This window comes from Spea bombifrons, chromosome 5, assembly GCF_027358695.1.
Source record: "Spea bombifrons isolate aSpeBom1 chromosome 5, aSpeBom1.2.pri, whole genome shotgun sequence".
In the NCBI taxonomy this organism is placed as follows: domain Eukaryota; kingdom Metazoa; phylum Chordata; class Amphibia; order Anura; family Pelobatidae; genus Spea; species Spea bombifrons.
Genome location: NC_071091.1, coordinates 20,573,669 through 20,597,165, shown reverse-complemented (window position 1 = coordinate 20,597,165; position 23,497 = coordinate 20,573,669). Strand labels below are relative to the sequence as shown.

The window sequence follows — 23,497 nt, the reverse complement described above, 5'->3', positions numbered from 1 at the left end:
CCGATTGGCTTTTGGAAGAGCACAGATTGTATTACTGCGTCTTCAATTATAAAGTATATCTTGGAAACTGGATTAACTGCCTGGAAGCATAAGCTAGGAAAATTTGTTTCACAGATCTGGATAACTAAAATTTAAAAGATTAGATAAGGTTTTTATTATTATTATTCATTTAATGTGAGCCTACAAATCATCATATAAATGAATTTAACTTATTTAGAGTAGAGAGCTACCCTAATTCACCGGCAAACTAGGACTGAAATATATATATATATACCCAAGAAAGAAAATGATTTAAAATATGGTCACGTATAAGACTATACAGAGCTGTTTTGGGGACCTCAGATGGACCTTTAAGTGCTTAAAATTTGAACTATCCCAGTGGCAGGAATGAAGAAAAAATACGTAAAAATCCAAACGGTCCCAGACAGTATCCAAAAGTCCAAAAGAAACAATAGGTAAAAATCCAAACGGTCCCAGACAGTATCCAAAAGTGTTCAAAAGTAAGGTACTAAAAGGGTCCAAGACAACGTTCAAAGTCAAAAAGGCATAAAGACGACAACCTGGGTCAAAACCAATAATCAAAAATCTGGAATGAACACAAGAAGGGAGAAAGCCTAACAACTAATCATGGGTTATTGTGCTTATCTGAGTTTTATAGTGTAATTTGGTACCAATTATAAAGGTTTCAATTTACATCTAAATAAGAGATGCCCCAACAGACGCATTGTGTCGGACTCCATCCTGACAGGAACCAAATCAGATGAGTGCCAAAGTATATAGTCTGTCTTAAAGTAAGTGTTTAGATTTTAAGGAATCCAATATGAATAACGCAAGCACTATACTTTTCAACATGAGTCTGGCCTTCTGCTGGCGCTAGTACAAGTTTCTCATTTACAAATTTCAAGATTATGGACAGAAAAATTAACATATAATGAACAGTTTAAAGGTGCGGATCTTTGTGCGCATAAACATCGATGCATCCTACGGCTGCTCATGGCACTCATCCTTGGCGACTAGCTGAGAGGAATTTATGGTAAGTGTGTAATGTGAACGGCCAAATGTTTTCCACTACCAGAAACATAGTATATTGGAGTTGGAGGACTGGCAAATGATTCTCTTTCATTCTCTTTTATTCTCTTTCTAGTGAGGGAAACCTCTATGGATGACTAGAGATGGATATAAATCAATCTTATTTGTTAACATCACTGTAAATGGTTTATTTACAAAGAGACACTACAAGGGTTAAATGTATACTACATGCAAAAATGCCATGTTTTTCCTGTTTAAAACTTCACAATGTCAAAAAAGTAATACATGGTCCTCCTCTCCAGCTCCTTTGTACTTATGTAATGAAGAGTGACTCCACCAGTCCCAAAGGAGAGCTGGGTAAGAAAAGAGTTTAAAAAAAAAGTCTAGAGGACTTTGAAATCTAAAGACAAAAAAAAAACCCTTAATAGAAAACAGCCATGCTCCTTGGGGTTATCTGCTCATTTCTCACACATTGAGCTTTGAAGTAACTATTGCAGTAAAGAAAGAATGGTACCCGTGACACACAGATGAACTATGTTTTCATTTTGGCATTCTAAAATTGTATGCATCATTATGTTGAGGTCTACTTGAAAAGGCAATAAATATTTACTGGACGCTAAGTTACCTGGATTTTTTTTTCTATACAATGACTATGGATCTGAGACAGATTTAGCACACTATAAATGCAAAACCAGTGTAGCTCCTTATTTATACCTACATGTTCTTCTCAGGGGAAGAGAAACAAGTCAAATCTCCTTTTTTAAACATTAAAAGTAGTCAACGAATAACAGTATAGCATCTTCCCAAAAAGTTTACCAGATTTCATTTTCATCAATTTCACATATTCCCCTATTAACAATGCAGTAGTCTTATTTCAATGTAAGAATACAAAAAATAAGAAGAGTACTCTAGGACCAAGCTTACAACGCATAGGAATAAAATAATACATTAAAATAATAAAAAGAAAGCTCAAGACAATTCAAATCGTATTTACCGCTAGTGGCTTCTATATTAATACAAAGTAACTGACACTCTCACACAGTCCTCCCAAACCAGATGGGAGAGGTATCAAGCTTGGTGAAATTCCGAAACCACTAACTTGTTTAAATATCTAATGTTATGGTCCATTAACAAGTCTCAGCCACAGAGTGTTACGTAGGTCATGATAATATCTACCCTCTGTCTAGGATCCCAGCAAACTAAAAGTGGTGTAGACATATCAGATCTACCGAAAACACTATATATACTCTGAACGTAATGAACACATTTTATAAATATTATATATCCATAAAAACTGTTTAATGTTTATGAAATATTAAGTATGTGTCCATGTTCTCTTTTCCTCAACAATACAATAATCTCCATTGGGGTTCCTAAAACGGTTGGCTTCGACTGATGTAAATCAAACTCTGAGAAAGTGATCAAAGAGTTGCTATAGGAAGCCAGCTGTCCCCTACACAGAAGTGAATTAAATCTGACACAAGTCTGCTTTCCAAAACGAAAAGAACAGGTCAGATTTCCAAACATTAATATTATAAAAGTAACGGCAAGCATTTCCACCCACACTCCGAAGGAATGTCACAATCGGCATTCCAAGTGTAATTTTCAAGGTGTTTTACATAGTGGATTCCATAGGTAAAACTATATCCCTGGCAATATTAATGTTCTAAAAATGACACACTGGGAACACAGAGTCTCGAAACCGAGTATAAAAATGATCTTTCAAAATTGCTAGTTTTGCTGAAAAGTTTCCAGAGTCTCTTATTCGAGACGATGTGCAATCACATCCAGTGACTACGGACTGTATTTCAAAACAAAATCACAACCGTTAATCTCATAACCAGATAAAGGAAATTATTTTTACTTCTGCACATTTCACATTTCAGGTAGAATTCCATATTAATTGAATAATTCAGCATATCTCCACAATACCAATATAAATTACAAATTTAGCATCTATTTTAACGTCCCTTTTTAGATTTAATGTTTATAATTAAAACAATATTTTAGAAATGAAATTAAAATGAAATAAAATCAGATTTGATATGATTAAAAAATAATTATTAATAGTTATACTGCAGGCACATACCCTCGCGGCTGCTTATTGTATTGTATGAAAATAAAGTGATGTTAATGATAGGCCTCAAAGAGATGCCAGAATTGGTGTGGTTTAAAGTACTTTACCACATTTATTTTTCCCAATGCCTCTATTAGCAAGACTGGGAAATTTTGACTCATTGCAAAAGAAACGCCTAATTCGCCACCATCTCAAACATATTACTGTAGCCCTGGGTAGCCATTCTAATTCTGATGTTCATTTACTTAAGCAACATGTTAAAAGCTAAAGCCTTTCGCACATTGCTACATAAAAAGGGGGCCAGAAATGCACATTTAAAGAACACCAGCTTTCATCTTCATTGGTTATATGCTTTCTTCAATATTGAGTGGGAAAAAACAGCGGCACAATGATCATTTCCGTGGCCAATGGGTGGTCAAGGTCTGGTGTCATGGAAGGAGTTGCACACATCCTGTTATTCATAAATTTACATACAGGGCTTTTTTCATGCAGTATGTGTAATTTGTCAAATTATCCTAGATTATTTTTATCTGATTGCTGACAAAGAAATAGATACCGTCTTGAAAATACATAATGATAAACTTGTTTATTTCTCCCGAAACTGTGCAAGATTGTGATGTTCATTCATACACATCTGTGAATGATCTGTGTGTAAAGAGGATACAACATGTTTCAAACTCATACTTTCTATGGTTAAATCCATGTAAAGGTGTTCCCAGATTGGAGAACATGCATGGGAGCAGACAATTTAACTGTTTTCAGGTTCTGCAAGATAATTGCTCCCCATCATATATTTAAACATCCACCAGTGGCAGTCTGTGGCAAAGCCAGTATTATCTCATCAATTCCTCTTTATTCTACATCCCTCAACTTTACAAAGGCTGCCTGAAACGTAACAACAATCAGAAACTTAACAATACATAAGATAACACAATGGGAAGAAATAATCATAAGGATGTGGAGAAAAGGAAAATACCTTTCCCCGTGGTATATTAGAAGGTGCGTATTATTACATTACCCTTGAAATATCTCTGCCCTGCTAATTGGTGCAGATTAGTTCAGGCAGGGGGGATAATATACACAGGTAAGAATGCCAAGCGGTATTTTTAATGCTCTTGGTACCCTGTAGACGTGCTCACTTTGTTCATGTGAATCTGCTGCTGATACTGCTTTTGTTTCTCTAGGAACTGCTGGTGCTGCTGCTGAATGACCAGCTGAGCCAGAGTGTTCTGCGGCAGAGGGGCAGACTGGGTCCTGTACAGCGGTCTGTGGCGTGGCAGCTTGTGGGCTACTCTTCCAGACGGTGAAACTCTGTCTTTTGATGCCAGTGGTGACTGCTGGAGAAGTGGAGTCCCTCCTTAAACAAACAAAATCACATAAGTCATAGAGGTACTACACAAAAGCCATTTACATCTCAATGTCTTCAGCGATCAAATGCAAGAAATAGGTAACATTAGACTTCACAAATATCAAGCACCAATCCTCACTTTGGTATAGAATATATATGCCTGCAGAAGTGACCTAGATAGTCTTGAAAGCTTGCAGTCCATTATACATCGGTTAACCTATAAAGGTATTATTTGTAACTGCTTGTTGGTGAACAACATAGGGCTGGGCAAATATTTCTTAACCCTGTATAACTCAAATGGGATCATTTCTAATATCTATTAATTCTGAGGCGGTATGACTTGAAAAATTTGTGAAGGAGTATAATTATTTCTGAAAGTATATAGTATTTTACCAGGGATTCTTAAATATAGCACTATAGAGGAAAACTGTAAAATACATAAAGGAAAATATAACTATAGTGCAGAAGAGAAGCGAGCTAATGAAAAGAATACCAATTTAATAAGTGGAAACACATATGGATAGGCTATTTCAATGTATTTTTCTCAAGCCGGTTGCAGTGTGCTTTTCAAAAACTCATTGTCAGGCTCTTCTGAGCATTCCTCATCCTTTATTAAATGATCAAGCCAGGTATTTACAAAATTTCACAACTGGATTAAAATCAATGCAGTAAAAAGTGTGTCCTTTGAATGTGCCTTTCATTTTTTTAGCACGACTTTCAAAAGAGTTGTCACCACTCATTGATCGGTTGAGCTTTTAGTGAATTAAATAACTTCTGTAAAGACCAGCATTATTTTTTATGCCCTTTCAATGTACCGGTGGTCTATGAAGCCAAAAACCACCTTAATCTTACTGTAAGTGAATTCTATTAACGAAACTACCAAAGTTATCTTGGATTACAAAGTACCTTTCAGTACAGCGCTCTGTAATTACCTGCAACTAAAAGCTTTTGTTGCCGAATTTGTTCTTTCAGCAGTAAGTGTTGCAGCAAAGCCTGATGACTGCTGGTTGATTTTCCTTCCAGGGACGCATGGGCCGAAGATGCAGCCAGGCTTCCACCATACTGTCCAGGCAGCGAGACCCCCTGCCGGAGAGCCTGGGGGTCGTACCTTTGTTTTTCTTTTAATGAGGATGAGGCCTGAAACCCAAAAATGAAAAGAAATTCTAATCCAATTACATGCTCATTAGGATATGTCCTGGAACTCTACCTAATCAATGAATGATGTTGTCTCTTATTTGTCTTTAAATGATACAAATGACTCCTGTGTAATGATACAAATGACTCCTGTGTAAAATATAATCCCTTGTCACACGTAACAACTACCTGGGGACAATTGCCTTTTTTTTTTTCTTTGCAGAAGATCCTTTAAGAAGTGAAAGTGCTTTTTAATCTCCTAAAAGCCCCTGTTCCATCTTCCTTTAATTTCATTAATGACATCATAGAAAACCAGGGCAGACACTTCTTCCTTGTTTATCACAATAATCAGTTCAGCCTGAATCATTTTTGTGGGAAACAAATAAAACATTCTATTATAAAAAAAAAAAAAAAAAAAAAAAAAAAAATTGTAGAGGTTGTTACATTCAAAAAGTAACATGGGAATGGTTGGATTTATTGCTGTTTAAGTGCCAAGTCTGTAAGCTCTCGAGCGGGGCCCTCAATGCCATAAGGCTAGATGGTAGGCAGGGTTCTCAACTCTTGATTTGTCTATATGTATTAATGTATATTTGTTATGTATGTGTTAACTGACCCATTCACATTTTACAGTGCTGTGTAACTTGTTGGTGCTAAAAAAGATAATAATAATAATAATAATAATAATAAGGGCCTTAGAGGGTTGAAGAGTCTGCATGGCTGGGCTAATAAACATTGAAATTGTAACTGGGACATCATCATCTGTCTCGATGGTTTTCACGGCAGTCACATTGAATGAGGGTGCTGGAGTCTGATGTTATATATCAGCGTCCATTGCTATTACTACCATGGAACCACTTGACAACGAGGGGCTGACGGTTCAACTTCAGGTGAGGTATAAAAACTAGGGAGAAGAGACTTTAAATATTCAAGTCAACTTCTGGCTCTGCTACGTACTGGCATATTATTACCAGACATCTTATTTATAAATTGATGTTTTTTATTTTATGAACAGGATCTTAATTTCTAAACTTCTGATGTATACCACATTTCCTTCTCACCAAATCCTTAATAAAATAAACTTCTTTTTTTTTCTCTATGTATCACTGATCGTTTATTACTCTCACAATGTATTACCTTTTTACACACAGGGACCCCTGGCTTTGCCTATTCACATTTCCTATATACATATTAGCAGTAATAGTGTTGTAAGACCAAAATGTGATTACGCATTGAAGACTCCTACACAGCACCTAGGATACAGAATCCTTCCCATCTAATCCTCTAATGACTTTTTGTACTCATGCACTTCCATTTCTTATTAATATCTATCTAATTGTTGTTTTTGTTAAGGAAAGAATCTAAAAAGCATGTGTTGTGACTTTTCATGAACCACTACCGGTGTCTGCGTGTGAATGTATGTCATTATGTGTGTGATTATTACACCATAGCTGTAAAACTCTAGGGAGACTGCTAGCACCGAAGTGAAATAAATCATAATAATAATACTAATAGATATAACAAAACAAAGGGGTCAGCCTTATTATTGTAACTTACAGATCTCATTATTTTCCTGTTTCCATAGCAGAGATGATAAACCTATCAATGATTTTAATTTAGGGCATTTTAGCTTAAGGGAATATTAACACTTAAAGAATACATTCCTTTTTTTAGAGTCATGCACCTCACAGTGTTAATAACGAGACAGGGTTTTTTTTTTTAATAAACAAGTAATTAAATATTAATTTATATTGTGTATCGATGTGAAATGAGCTCGTTATTATCCTTAATAAACAAGACGAAGAGCAGAAGGCTGTTGTATGTAGAGATACAGTAATAGTAATATTATATCAGGTAATGTGCAATGCGATAATTAAAGCTGCTTTGCGTTATTAACAAAACATTGTACAGTGAGGTCTTATTGAAATTATACTCTATATTTCCCAGTGAAGCATCTTTGGGATTTATGGAACTTTATGGCTTCATTATTAAGTTTTCCCAGAATGCAGCTCAAAATAGCAATTTGTTACTGGTAACTGTCCATGTAAAAAAAGATGTAGGGTCATATAGTCGTGTTGCAGAAAGGCAATGTTGTTTATCTCATAAAAAAAAATAAACATCAAAGCACTTACATAGTTACATAGTTACATAGTTCATAAGGTTGAAAAAAGACCTAAGTCCATCAAGTTCAACCCTTCTACCTAACCTTCCTACTCTTGATCCAAAAGAAGGCAAAAAAACCCTAATTGCGCTACTTCGAATTCTGCCATCAGGGGGAAAAATTCCTTCTTGACTCCAAGAGGCAATCGGATTTCTCCTTGGATCAAGAAGCTCTAAAATATTAATGTTATTCTATTTATATCCCTGTATGTCATGCCTTTCTAAGAAAATATTGAGGCCCCTTTTGAAGGTATCTAATGTATTGGACTGGACCCAAACTTTCCTTATACAAATAATAATAATAATAATTAATAAAAAAATTCCTAAGAAAATAATAGCTCATTCATTTCTGATTCCTTTTCAGAGTTTCTGGGCATTCAAATAATTATGTATAGCTTGGAGGAAAGAAGAGAGGGGAGAGATCATTTAAATACATAAAGGGATTTAACAAAGTACAGGAGGGGCATTTATTTCAAAGGAGGGGGAATGTTAAAACAAAAGGTCATAATCTAAAACTTGAGGGTAGAGACTTAGATGTAATGTAATCAAGTTTACATTACTGAGAGGGTGGTAGATAAGTGGAACAGGGCCCCATCGGAAGTGGTAAGAGGCTAATACAGCATGGGAATTTAAGCATGCATGGGATAGGCATGGTTGTTCTGAATCTAACACAAAATCAAGGACTGGTTCTTATCTGCTGTAAATTTAATGTGTCTATGTAAAGGGTTAAAAAAAATCACAAAAACGAAGGAAAAATACTCACTTTTCTATGGCCATTAGAGCAGTCTTTGTGCTCAGTTTTGGAAGTCAATTTGCTGCACAATGCTGCGTTTCATATAGCCCTGCACTTAAAAGGTAATTAACCCACTGTAGTTTCTCCTGTAAAAATGCATATCTGTCTCTTTCTCCCATATTTGTGTTTCGCCCTCTCACCTATCCATGACCAGACCTCATCTTGTTTTCTTGTTTTGCCCTCATTTATCTAACTTGCCCTTTTGTTCTATGTCTCTGAAGGCAATTTCCTTTCATCAACATAGTTTATTCTCAGACCCTGCCGTGCAGCGAGCAACTGTCATTATAAAAAGTCTCTTGCACATGAAATTAGCTCCTTGTTACACACTCAACATTTCTGAAGAAGTTGAGTCCACACCGAGTTCCTGTGGCGTGAACCTACGTGATTTCATCATTCACAGTAACCATCAGCCAACATGAGCTTTGTCCAGTGGAATATGGATAGTATCCAGTATGTTAATAATAAGCCAACTACCTTCCACTGTTAATAAAACCTAACTACAAAGTAATAACACAAGATACAATATAAAAAACAGTCAGTGATATTCTTTTAGCAGATCCTCAACTTGTTAATAATTAGGTGCCACCGTTTTACTTTGGGCTCAGTATTGGCTCCTTAAGAAAAACAATGATCTGCCTGCATGCGAAATATCAACACTGCACTAATAGAGAGACACTATTCCAGTGACCAAAGGGACACAGTAAGATAAAAATACAAAAATATCAATGGATCCATATGAAAAAAGATCTTACTGCTTCTAAAGAGGATACTTAAAGAAATAAAAAAGCTAAAGGTAAAACCAATGTGACTTTCTTGAAACTAAGCAAAACTTGAATGCTATATCAAATCATTGTTAAAAAAATAAATAAAAGATCCTCGGTGTGCGTACACGTAAACAGCATATGATTTGGCTGGTTTCATATACAAGTCTACGTTACATCCCACATGGTAAGATAAATTAATAAATAGCTTCCTCGGTTGGCTGTAGGCAGGAAAATAATGGCCATTAGCTGGAATTGAACGGGTTAGCTTTGTGCCAAACCTATGCATCCTATTGCTAGCGTAAGAAAGTGAAAGAGGAAAAAATATCTACCTTATGGCCTCTGATTATTACACAGAATTCATCCATCTATGTTCCACATCGCAGGTATATAGTGTTTATACACGGTATCCTAAATTGGGCTCACTGTAGACACCCAACCCCATACACTTCATATAGGGACAGTTTTGTAAGACGGGATACATGACCCAGTATGGCTTACGCTAAATGTATAGATATGCAGGCACTTAAGGAACATTCTCAGGAATACTCCTGCAAATTGAATGTTCTCTGTGCTTCTGTATAAAAGTCACTTACACTGATTTGAGAAACTGCCGCCGAGAGTCCTAAGGTAATATTGGGCAAGGAAGGAGAATTGTATAGGTTCAGTAGACTCAGTGACTTCTCAGGATGCACAATATGTTGGTGATGTGATGCCAAATGCTGGAAAAGAAAATGACAAGTGTGGATTACATATCATACGGTACTATTTTCAAGTTTAGTAAACAAAAACGCAAAATTTTAACTTATTGTTCTGACAAACAAATGAAACACAGCTCGGATTAAATTAATTGCACAAAAAATCAGTGATACAGAAGGAGAGAGTTTATATTAACAAAGACTGTATTGGTGCATATTGGTGAAAACTACATAGATAAGATAGATAGATAGATAGATAGATAGATAGATAGATAGATAGATAGATAGATAGATAGATAGATACACATAGTGATTAAATATGTTTAGTTTCAGTTATTTTTTTTTTTTTTACATTTTACTTTATTTTAAATTAAAATACACACAAGCTATCACTTTTCCGACCTACAGTTAAATGTTTTCAACATGTGGTTGAAAATAATTTTCCTTGAAATACAGGTTTACATTCCACCCCCTGCTCATGGTGGCACTGCTACCTAATAACAGACGCATAGGCTTCATTAAAATTAGGAGCTCTGCCATGATATTATCCCCAGGGGAGTCACATCGCTGAAAAAGAATACTCTGTGTAACAGTATGACAACACGGACTGCTTTCTTCCCAAACAAAAAGCATCTGGGTCTGTGATAATAGACCACCTCCAAGCAAGATACTGCACACATAGGATTGACTACATAAATATAACAACTTGTCAAGCATGGAAAGGTTGGAAAGGCTATATGTTTCATAATGGACGTATCTGGGATATCAATTAACTTAAGAAAATAAATTGTGTTAAGCCAATGCTGTCAGTGAACAGCAGGGCAACATAAAAATACAGGATGTTATGCAAAAATATAACCTTCTTGGTACATTTTTGTTTTCAGATGCAACTCATAACCTGGTCCAAGGCTGGAGAATGCCAGATGAGCCAGGATGAGTAATTTCTGCCTGACATTTGTGTGTTCCCAAGGGTGGAATGATAAACAGAAAATGGTTGCACAGTAGTAAAGGGTGTTAAATTACTGTATTTATAGTACATTGAGAAAATAGTCATTCATTGTTAAATGTCATTAAACAGCCTCCCGAGAAGGATGGATGGTAGCCATTAACCTCTTTTATTAGTCTTAGGTGGCAAATCCTTCTAATCAGAATGCCAAAAAGGAGATTCACAAGTCTTAATGGAATGGGATTCTCATGGAGGACTTATATGGGAAAAGTCACTGAACCTTTCACTTCGAAACACGTATAATGTCCACTTGTTGCTGTGTTCTATTTCCCATAACAAAGTCTCAAAATAGTGCTAAAATGACGTAAATTCGTGTTTCAAAAAACAAATTGTATGATCTTCCTATATTACAAATGTTTTTCCCCCAATGGAGCAACTTTAAGGTCCTCAGCACCCTTTCCACCCAACACCTTGCTTTGAAAATCAGATACAATGTATGTGCAGATTCCCTTTCATTAAATATTTCCCCTTACTCAATAGAGAAATTTATGGAATCAAACTTGGCTCTTAATATAATATTATAATAAAATAAAAATTGATTAATACATATATTGGAGTGTCCTTTTTTCTATACATTTTTTTCTATAAACACATAATATATTGTATATTTTTCTTGAGTAAGCAAATAGCCGTATGGAGTAACAATAGACTATTCAGCTCTCCTTTATCTTCTGAACTTTCTACTGCCTCATTTTAATACATTAAATTCATTTCAATATGTTAAGTAAATAGAACATTGCCCTACGAGGTCCTAGTCATGAAAGGCTGCTTTCACAGACCACTTTTTGCCACTGAAATGGGCTTTCTGTGGGTAACAAGCCAACCAGGGATTTACACTGCAGCACTTACCCTCCAAGCAACTACCCATCTTCCCCAAGCAGCACCAATGAATTACCATTCTGTTTCGTATTTTCCGCTCCTCAATTCCCGAAATCAATATTTATCTGGAGTCCCTTGTGCTCATACATTATACCTGTCATTCTGCATATTCTGCTTACTAGACGCTCTAAAACATTTCAAGCATCCATTGCTGGCACAAGAAGGCATCGTAATGCCTTCTATACTGCTTACTGGGGAATGGCATATGATGTTTGTGACGGCAGAAATTGCCAAATTTCAGCTAGGCAGTTCCGACTAAATATATCCACTTAGATGTACAGTAACCCCTTTTTATCGGACTTCAGTTTTGGGATATTCAGTTTTATCAAGAGACCCCATATAACATCTTAATCTTAATATCAAACAGAGTTAGCAGTATAAAAAACACAGAATAAAACCCATCCTATTTTTCCGGAGGTCTTTCTGTAATACAAAAATCTGAAAATCTGCTATTCTTGAGTAGTTTTAGTTTCCCACCCATTATATTTCAACTCTACAAAATGCATAAAAACATTGTTGAGATGCAATATTTTTATACTGGCTATAATTTTGAAATACCAAAATCCATCTTTTCAACAACTATAATAAAAGATTTACCTTACTGATATTAATAAAAACGGCCAACTTTCCTCCTCGCACAAACCTATAATATTCCTGTGATAATTATGTCTAAATGTAAGTCAAAATAATTCAATCTGTAATGGAAAGGTAGAAATAAGTCTGCTTGGAAACATTCTTTCTACCACTGAGTTTATATAACTTTTAAAATGCACATATTGGGTAATTCAGAAGCTTCTTATCAGTTGAGATCTGCTTCGTATCTGCCTCCAAATTATTTCTCAACGTATCCAAAACCGCCAAAAAGCATTGTTCCAAGAAACAGACACAATAATTGGCTCCTCCTCATGTAATGGAGAAAAATATTTTACTTCCTGTTGGCAGTAAAAAAAGTCATGAATTTCACCCAAAGTAATGAAAAACGCCAAACCACAAATCGTTTACTCCCTACGAGCCTGAAAGCTAATAAACCACAGAATAAAACTATTTTAATATAAATAGCGCTACTATTTATACGCATGTATATATACATTTCTATGCTACCAGATTCTACGGAAGCTGCAGACAATCGGGTTGAAGGTGCAGTATACACATGTATCTGCGTTACTTGGTACCTCATTATGGAATACTAATAGCTAGGCTAATTGCGGACTAATGAAGTCTCGTTTCCATCACCGCAATCTGGTGATTTCTAGTATAAAGGGTTACAGGACAAAGCCACATGTTAGCCATCAGAGTAGCATTGTTTGCTCTTCCAGGGTCCACAGGGAGGCTACTAATCAGTGGACAGGGGTCAAACACCTGCCCCCAGGATCACAGTTCACAAACAATTAATTTATTATGATGGGGAAGACTGGAAGTAGTGGATGTCTGCAGCTTCTGGAGTGGATGTCCTGCTGATGACCTAAAGAAATCTAGTTCTTTCTTTAACCTGGGCAACCGTATGCCTGATCTGAATATTACACTATATAAGCAAAAGATACTGTGATATGTGTGTAGGGTGAAAGGTACAGCCATAAAATCTTAGCTGAAATAAGTACCGTAAATATTTCATGGGAAGTAAACCAAAAATGCATCCCTGGGCCATATTAGATATGGACCAATATATAGTTGGTCCATATCAATCTATACATATACAAGTTTTACTTATCATTTGCATTATCAGGTGTCAAAATAATTGTCAGATGTCCTACTAATAATACAGACAAACGCCTAGAGTCAATGAGTAGCTGTCACAAGACACATCTAAAATATAGAAGTACGGAAAATAAATAATAAATCCTGCAAACTAAACAAGAAACAATATACAGAGTGGATTTTGTACCAGAGACTTTAGTCGATGCCAAAGATTTACATTAGTCTGCTGGATTTGTTATAATAAATTCCTAATTGAGCCTCCTGCAAATTGCCATGTATTCCTTGATTTTTATAGAAGTACAAATTGTAGATAAAACTTGCACAGTACTTCTGATTAGATGTGCAGCCCTCAAAAACTGAGGTAATTAGGGACAAACTTGTTAATCAGTCTTTTGAGATGTTCAGCTTGGTCATCACTGAGTAGACCCCCAATGTGAGTATTTGTTGCTCTTAGGAGCGTTATCAGAGCGTTTTGTGTCAATAATTCCCTGTCATAACTGTGGTTTGCCAAACAATTTAGACTTTTAACGTCCAAATCCACCCATAAGAACATGCAGATCTTTCCTACCTCAGTTTGAGAGCTTGATGACAACACGGAAGCTTCCTTTTCAACATTCATGCCAACTGGACCATTGTTTGGTGAGCTAGGTCCTGATACTGGGGAACAGCTACTCACTGAAGATTCTAAAAGCAATTGAAACCATTGGATAGATGGAATGAATCGCTGTAATAGTACAATAGCAATAAAAACAATTCAAATAAATATTCAAAGATATAAAAAAAATGTAAAAAAAAAAGGACTGACAGGTAGGTGTCATATTCAGAGAATCTGACATTGATTACTTTTGATGATAGACAACCAAACAGAGGAAAAAATGCAGAGGGTGGAAAATCTGATCTATTTTTTATGGAGATTAGATTTCTGAATACAATGATACACCGGTTAGAGGATTACAGGATTTGAATCTGAATAAATTCTTTACTTTCGCTAAGCATTTATAAAGCTACATTGCTATTAAAAAAATATAAAAAATTTAAAATTGCACACAATAACAAACTGGTAACAAAAGGAGAAGAGGGCCCTGTTCTTGCCATTTTACAATCTAGCTGGGTGGTTGAGGAGGAAGTGAAACAGTAATGAATTGACCAGGTCAGGATGATCTCTAGAGGTTGTTGGTCCTTCACATGGCTTGAGTGGGATGCTGGCTGAGTGTTAGGAAGAAAGGTTTTACACTTCCGGGAATAGGTGGGTTTATACTGAAGTAAATACTGAACTTAAACAGCAAACACCACTAGACACAAAGCAATTTATTGAGTGGACCCGGCATAAAGAACTCTAATTATGCGAAGGGTATAGATCCACATAAATGTACCATCAAACGAGAAACAAATAACCTTACACATGTTGATACTGAAGACTCATAGAAACATATCCAATAGTTCAGCCAATCTTGCCCATGCATTTTGACATCTGCTGTTAATGTTCAAGCCTAATACCCCAGTGAGTTATCCAAACTTCTAAACTCCTATTATCCACCGTGTTAAGCAGTCATTACATTCTCCTTGTTGAATAATCATGGTAAAGGTTACATACAAAAAAAATTAAACTGGCGGTCAAATCAAGCTCTCAATTCAAACTAATGGATCTCACCACAAGCTCAATTTAGTTCTTCACTGTTTTGACTATTTGTGGGTGAAAAATAGATAGGTCTAACATTTATAAAAAAAAAAAAAAAAAAAAATAGAAACTAGATTTACATACTGGATTTTATTTAAATAAAACATCAATCACATTTAATGCATTTGCTGTGGCCAGAATAATTACTAAAGATACACCACTGCTTGAGTGTTCAATCTGTGATAGGAAAATGGAAATATATTGAAGTTGGAAGTATACTACTTGAAGTATGCATCTAGGGCATTTGCTGGATTACTTCACCTAAGAATGTATTATAATTTATTCATAGTAAATGGTGAAACAAGGACATAAAACTGGTGCTATAAAGTCTTTTGGATTGCAGAATGGAATCAAATCGACTTCTCCTGCCTCCACTAATGGAGTGGCACAACTGCTTCATTAGCAATGCTTTCATTCACAACATGGTGTTAAAAACAAACAATGTTTTCGCACCGGACCATAGTCATGCTAGTTTCCCAAACTAATAACATACATTTCTTAGGGTAAAATTACTTACGTGACATGAAATTAAATCATCAAGGCTAAAATGTGTGTTATTGGTTTGGGAAATTAGCACCACTTGCTTTCTTGTTTTTAACGCTGTGGTGTAAATAAAAGCTTTGATAATGAAGCAGTAGTGCCACCTACTCATTTGATGGTATTAAATGTCTGGAGTCGAAGCCCTAGGTATGAATGGAAAGTTTGGAATTTGGACCTTTTGTGCAAGTGTCATATCTTGATGTTCTAGAAAATAGACTTTATGACGGGGGGTATTCATCTTAATATTTTTTAGAGAAACAGAGATCACTTTAAGAAAAACAAATCTTATAAAGTTATATTTTTGAAAATTAGTTAAAAATGTTATTAACCTTCTTAACATTAATTTACCTGCAACTTCAAATATTCTCTTCTTGTATGTGGTGGGAACATTTCCTTCTTTGCGTCTAAGTAAAGGACTGCTTCTTCTTTCTGCCACTTTTTGTTTTAAGCGGGATCGGACCTTCAGATTGGGCTCGGAAGCTGCAAAGGAGATAAATCGTTAAAACTAACGGCTTAAATACTTTGAGTTCCATGTGAAATACTATATACATTCTGCACCAAATAAGATCTAAATCATAATTCTGTGTGATTGAACTCACATCTGTAGAACCCTTTTTTTATCAAGCTTGCCATGATATAAGTCAATTCATTATACATATTAGATCATAAGGAGAACATGGAATGCAATTTCCCTAAGCAGCTGCCCTAGAGTAGCATTATTCGATGTATTTTCTATCATGCTAAGTTTTACAGAGATTTTCCACATCACGCATGGTGATTTATTTTTTTCTGATATGTTTCTTATGTATTTTGTTAACAAGACAAAAAATACGGTTTCTGTAAAGTTCTGTTATTATTATTCGTGCATGCCACCAGACATATTGATGTATTTTCAAGTAAGTATTAAAGTTATGGAAAGCTGTTAGTGTAAGTTGTCAAGTTTGCTAACGCAAAACACATTTTATGCAAGAAAAATGCACACTGAATCCAAAGTACTCTTTACGTCTACCCCACATAATATTTTTCTATCGCATATATGTAACACATTCTACTAGTACATAAATCCCTTTTAATTGTTTTGGTACTACAGAAGCAAGGGAAATATTATCTTCTGTGCATATTCCATTAAAGTCTGCAGAGTTTGATACGAACGTGTGGTCTTCACCCTGACACATACAGACACAGACCACATGAATGCATTTGACAGCTGAGTGTCATATTAGCTTTTTTTGGCACATAAATGCATATATTAATCAGAACCTTCTTTATGCATTTGTTGCCCCCCCAATTGCTTTGCATAAAAAGGCTATTGGTCAAATGCATTTCTTGCAGGCCAATCCGCACGGGCTCTTATGAAAACTCATCCATGCACAGAAAGAGCTCACACTATCTTCAATGGGTATGCCTTCCGGCTGGTGATTGGCTGCTTTAAGCACCCAATCACTGGTGGGAATCGTGGAACGCGCAGGGCGCAGTACATTACAGGTCTAATTGTTACTGTTATTTATTGATTTATATAGCGTCGTCATAGAGCTTTACTAGGTTTCTAGTTACTATTTTTAGCTAACATTTTTGAGTTTGAAATCAGTCCAGCGTTTCTTGGAGTGTTTTCCATAGAGTGGGTGCTTACACAGTATGCAGCCAGAAAAAGAAGAGAAATATGTCATACTATTAGGATTAAATAGGATTGCAATTACCGTCTAAGTAAAAAAGTTTAATTGCAATTTTTTGCTCCATCTCTCATTACTAGAGGAATGTCAGGGTACAAGTGCAGAGTCTGGCCCCTGTAAGAAACATTTGTCAATGTCCTTGGTAATCAAGATTTTTTTAGGGATCAATTTATTCATGTTGTACTTAGAAAAGAAAAGAAAAGCTTCCGGAATGGGTTAATTATGTGCAGTACAGCTGTGTACATAAAACCGCTGGGCTGTGCTTGTAGGATGCAATCAAAATAGAGGCAAACGTTGGTATTTTAATAATATGTAAACATTGGTTTATTTTGGGTGGAATCTGTACTTTATTTATAGTAGTGTGCTAATTACACACAACTGGTCATATTTTATACAGAACACAATAAAGGATTTAGTTATTATTTGTACAATGTATTTAGTATTTTACTGAAACTTGTTGGCTTGCAGTGCAGATTACAGTCCTCTGGGAAGTTTGCACAACCTCCATATTGATGGGATTTTAAAAGCCCACATACTCTCTGGAATTCCCATAGGTATTATTGTTTTACACCAGTTATTTAAATATCCAGACATCAAGGCTATGCTGTGTGAATTGTATACAGCACTCTGCATTCTGATGGAGTACATCTCAGATTTAAAGCTTACCAACCTAGTGAATCCTACAAAGTATCACACTCAAAATAATAACTTACATCGACAATCAAGACAATTTTGGACAGTTAACGTTAGACCAAAACTCATATACGCACAAATGCCAACTTGGACCACAAGACTCTACAGCAACACATACTAATTCACTTTGCATCATCTCGAGAGCAAGCAAACTATAAAGAATATTCAAGTTGACTGTTGAGTTGTGTTCATGCCAGCGCATAAGATTTGTGTTACATCAGTGAAGTTCTTAAAGCTTTACATCTTTTGAGTTAGCTTATGTGAGACGGACCCCCTTATGGTGGTGCTCGTAACACAGCCCTGGTATAAGCACAGTTCACCCATTTCAATAAACGAACGAGTACTCATTGGAGATATGTTTCTTCTTCACAGAAACACTAAGTACTGATATATCTTTTGCATTTTAAGCACATAAGCAGAAGGAAATAAATTCTGATCTCTGAATTTTTGGGTATGCTATGAATTCAACCTTGCGTAAGACACAATGGCTCATTTATCTTTAGTACTACTTGGCTTATAGGGAAAAAACTCCCCAGGATGCCCTCCATGCAAAATAATCCATAAGATCTTTGCCCTGAGAGTATTTTGTTCTGAGCACCTGCCCATTACATCATGTATGGATGGCACTCCCCATCAGATCTTATGGAGCGCCTTTGTAAGCCAATGGTGTATAAACCTCATTGATTTTAACTGTTCTACCCTAGCAATTTTAACATAATGAAATCCTACAGCATAAATATAATTAACGGGTCTCCCAAATGCATTACAAAGTTTGTTTCTGTAACAGTATACTTAATGTACACAATACACATTATGGTATTACTCCCTATTTGCACACTGTATGCACATTTGTGTCTGTGTTCTCCAAGAGTGCAAGAACACTGAGTACTAAGATCATAAGTATCAAGAGCTGAAGAATTAATGTATATGTAAAAACTTCAAGGAATAACATGACTGCAACAGAAGGTTTTCATTGTAGCTAATTGAGCACGGGCTGCTGCAGGGGATACTAATTTCAGTGCATATGTACACACGGAGTAAAAGGGAAGACTAAAAAAAATTTTCATTGAAAAAATATGTGAGCACTTTGGGGCATAAGGGAGAACATGTGTCAGGATGCAAACAGAAAAAGATGCTTATGGTCAGGTGCATCGGAACAGACGTTTTCTGCATGTTCTCCACCTGCAGGAACTTAGTACTGAACATCTGAAGTGTTATCCAGCGTATCCACCGGTGCCACCTGCTTTGAAGTTCTAAATGTACTACTCACCCTTATACCTCTCCGAGTTTACCCTTTTGGTACAAGAGGGGTAATCTGAACTGAACAGGGGCGGATTTGTATATTAAGTATAATATAATACTGAAAATTAATCAAACATTTTTTTCAGTTATCATAAGACACAGAAGGGGGGATTTAAATGAAAAATGGTTTTTAAAAAAAACTAATGGCTTTTTTACGTTAGTTCTCTATTAGAATTGTTTACAACAAATATACACTTAAAAATACTTTGATTTTCGAGGCTGTCTGGAGCTGCACTTAGTGTTTTGTTCCTTTTTGTTGTGGTATGGGTGGCCCTGAACATAACATATCAGGAATAATCCATGCTTGGTAGACACAGTGCTCATGAGAAGTCAATGATGTCCTTCAAAATTTATGAAAATCAGCCCTGTTGAGTTTTATACAATTTTCCTTTTATGTGACACAGAAACATAGAATATGAACCATTTGGTCTATCTAGTCTGTCCATTTCTACTGATGTAAAGAACTCAAACCTTATTCTTTTTGTGATCTTGTCTTATACACGGGATAACCGTATACATAGCATGTAACATGTAAATTGATGTGCCAGCCTTTTTTGCACTAATTTACTCAAAAACTGAAAACAGTTACCATAAATAAACTGTAACCCACAAAAACACTTATTTACTAATTTATCTATGCAAGATTACAAAGAAGGATAAGTATTACTATGTATGAAAAACTTAAATACATTTGATAACATCACATTGACATTTGTGATAAAAATGAGTTCTTGGTTCAAAGCAATTATCTTCTGTATTTTTTTTCATGTTTTTATTAAGTTTAATCGAAATCTGGGCTAATGCCCACTCGTGGCTGCCTCCACATTAAAAGGAACAGCAAACATATGCCAGATGAAGATTCTGTGTAGGTGTGTGTGATAGTGAAACGCTTCACTATTTCATAATTAGTTTGAGACCTCATTCAATCCAATCATCTTCAGAAACAATATTAAAGCGGCAGTAAACTAGTTTTGCTCCTAATTAAATGATTATGCAAACCCCACTTTTATTAATAAAGGTAAGGTATTCACAATCGTACATTAAAAAGGACTCGACAACATGGTATAAACTCAGTTTTCTCCTGTACATTCGGAGACTGGCTCGGCAATAAACACAAATGAGGTTTAACCCCTTAATGACAAAGCCCGTACATGTATGGGCTCAAAATGCATTGTTTTCAATGGGTTTAGGGACCGCCCATTGTCCTTAAGGGGTTAAGGCACCAGTGGAAATCTATTGGATTTACCCATAAACATTCCGTTCTTTAAGCTCTCATTTATTTTGTATGTTAATCACACAAACACACAAACCAAGTATCCCTTTTAGAAGGGACGATCCCACCTTGAGACCCAAACCCCATCTGTCCCTCTTTCTTCCCCGATGCCCTTTTTCCAAAAAGTCCAGAATGCTGTGTAGGGGTATCTAGTGTTGAAATGTCAGGAGCCATGCTATATTTAAGGGGGAGGTTAAACGACTACATGAGCCATATGAACGTCAAAAATAACTTGAAAAGGGAGAGGAAATATGTTTGACAAAAAAGACCAAGTTAATTATGCTAAATCCGAACCATTTAGTAATTCTGCTGATTTTTTTAATATATTTTTATTTGGTTTCAAAATTTCTTAAAATTAAAGCTTGCTGGGAAATATGTAGTCATAAATAACTTTGTTGCTTTTTTCTTTTGGAAATAAAAAGCACTTTGGTTCATTTAAGTAACATTTGTGGTTAGTTCTGTTGTGTGTGGATGACATTGCATTTCTGATGGTCTGCGGAAAAAGAACAACTCATACCTTTGTATCAGTGTGTTGCGTGTCTACTGAAAATCAGGTTTTAATGAAAAAAGACAGGAAGCGGGGGTTGGAGGGGGGGGGGCAGGACTTGTTATAGAATTTAATCTGCCCATAGGTAACCAGAGATCCAGAATACAAGTTATATCCAGGGTTAGGTAGAAACATTCTATGTGAATGATATTTGACTAACTGCCCCATAAGCAACAATGACAACTTCCACAAGCCTTGTCATGGACACTGGTGGCTAGGTACGGACCCTTTACCTACCCCTGGTTATATAGAAATGTATTTTCTGCATTAATGTCAGTAAAAAGGGCAACTAACAAGAACTGATCTGCTTATTGTATTTTTGGGGTTTTATTTCACAACCCCTATAGAAATCATTTTGTATGTTTTAAGTTATCGCAATAATTTCATTTATTTATATCAGCATCAAAATTGAATAAAACACAATTTAACAGTAAGAAGGAATGTAGAACTGTCAAATAGAAATGCAAAATATCTTAAAAGCATAGGCATTACATAGCGGATGTTACTTTTCCCACATCCAACACTTTACTGCTCTATAAACCAACATAATGGTGTTTACAAATTAAAATAAGCAATATTATATGTTAACCAGAATCTATGTGGTTATAACTCCCCATTATGTCACCTCTCTCTAATTGCTGGTTTTGGTTGATTGATTCCGGGAGCCTTAGTAAGAGTCGTGGAAGCAGAAGGCGGCACTATAACATCGTACATTGATCAAAAATGTATCCTAGGTGACGGTATAACTCGGTGTTATTGGTTGTTCTCTTTTTTGTGGAATCAATAAGATTTCTTGACAAATTCCTAGGCCAGCACCATTGCGTACCCAAATCTTTTCAAGAAATAACTCTTCAATCATTTCAAGTTTTGTCTCATGCAGAATATTTTAGGGAACGCTTACCACGTGCCACAAAAAAACAGGCGCTAATAGGTTGTTGCCATAGAAACTGTTATGTGATTAAACCTTCAGAGGAAAGAATAAAATGGCAGAGCTGCTAATGGTTATTTTGTCAACATGTTGGAAAGCCAAATTATATAAAACAGCATCTTTAACATATCCATAAACTAACTCACAGATTCATGAACAAATTCATTGTCAAGGAAAGGTCCCCCAGCTACAAACTTACTCCCATTCTACAATTTCATCAGATTCACCCAAAAAAGACTATGACATGTTTGAACGGAATAACTAAAGTACCATATGCATATAATTTATGATTATTAAAAAAAAAAGAAATGAATTGGTCGCATATATCAATGTCTCATAAAATATTTTTTTGTTTTATAGTTACCTTTGTACATGTGAGTCAATAGTGATTAAAGCACAGATGTGGTGAGTACACAATGACATGATCACCAGATGTTTTCCCCCTTTTTTTTTCAAACAGTTAATTACAAAACCCTTTTATATCCACATTATCTTGATGTCTACTGGAAAAAAAAAACATTTTTTTCTTTTTAAAGCACGTAACAACACGGTGACAATGTGGTTGCTGTTTACTCTACCAGAATACCCCGTCTGTCTCATCTTTCCTGTTTATGGGGCCCGTCTCTCATGACAGCAGCAAAATGTAGTTTTCAACTGATTTTATGGAGGATATTCACTAGGGTTTAATGGCGACTACTAACCTTAACTGTCATCCAAGCCAATGGCTGTTAACCCAATATAACCTTCTGTTTTATTGAGCCCAGATCATGTTTTTCTATCTCAGCAGCTAATGGATTTGAAGCGGAGTAAAAAATGTATACATTATACTTATATGCAATCCCTTACAAAAGGAGGGTATTTAGGGAAAAACACATAGCTTGAAGACTATAACACAATGAAAATGTAATATAGGATCTTTGACTAAATAGGTTTCTTGTGCATAATTATACATTATATATGTAATGTGTGTGTGTTTGTGTGTGTTATATGAAACAGACTTTAATAAAGAACTAAAGGACGTTACTTCTCTGCCAGAAGAAGTTGCTTCGTGGACATAGCAAATAAAAAAGGTTAGATGCTCTGTCGAAGCAGGCATTCATCATATGCATTTAAAATGGAATTTTTTGATCTGATCAATCAAATTAATTTACTATTACTACGCATTTATTTACGGTGATCAGTATGTCAGGTACTTTTTATAGAAGGAATCATAGTTTGAGATTCCAGTTTTCTATTCATTTACAGGAAGCAATAAAGGCCATTTTTCTCCCTTTTGCATATTCAAGTAT

At 35.6% G+C, this 23,497-nt stretch overlaps 1 protein-coding gene across 5 annotated transcripts in view; it reads right to left on the bottom strand.

Annotated features, from left to right (window-relative positions):
• HDAC9 (histone deacetylase 9) overlaps window positions 1-23,497 on the bottom strand; it is a 212,562-nt gene that overhangs the window by 32,473 nt on the left and 156,592 nt on the right. For all 5 annotated transcript variants that reach the window (XM_053468113.1, XM_053468114.1, XM_053468111.1 and 2 more), the window contains 5 exons: window positions 16,144-16,275; window positions 14,146-14,261; window positions 9,896-10,021; window positions 5,387-5,591; window positions 4,246-4,463 (listed from right to left, as the gene is read on the bottom strand). In XM_053468113.1, coding sequence (XP_053324088.1) covers window positions 4,246-4,463; window positions 5,387-5,591; window positions 9,896-10,021; window positions 14,146-14,261; window positions 16,144-16,275 — 797 coding nt within the window. The remainder of the gene's footprint in view (window positions 1-4,245; window positions 4,464-5,386; window positions 5,592-9,895; window positions 10,022-14,145; window positions 14,262-16,143; window positions 16,276-23,497) is intronic.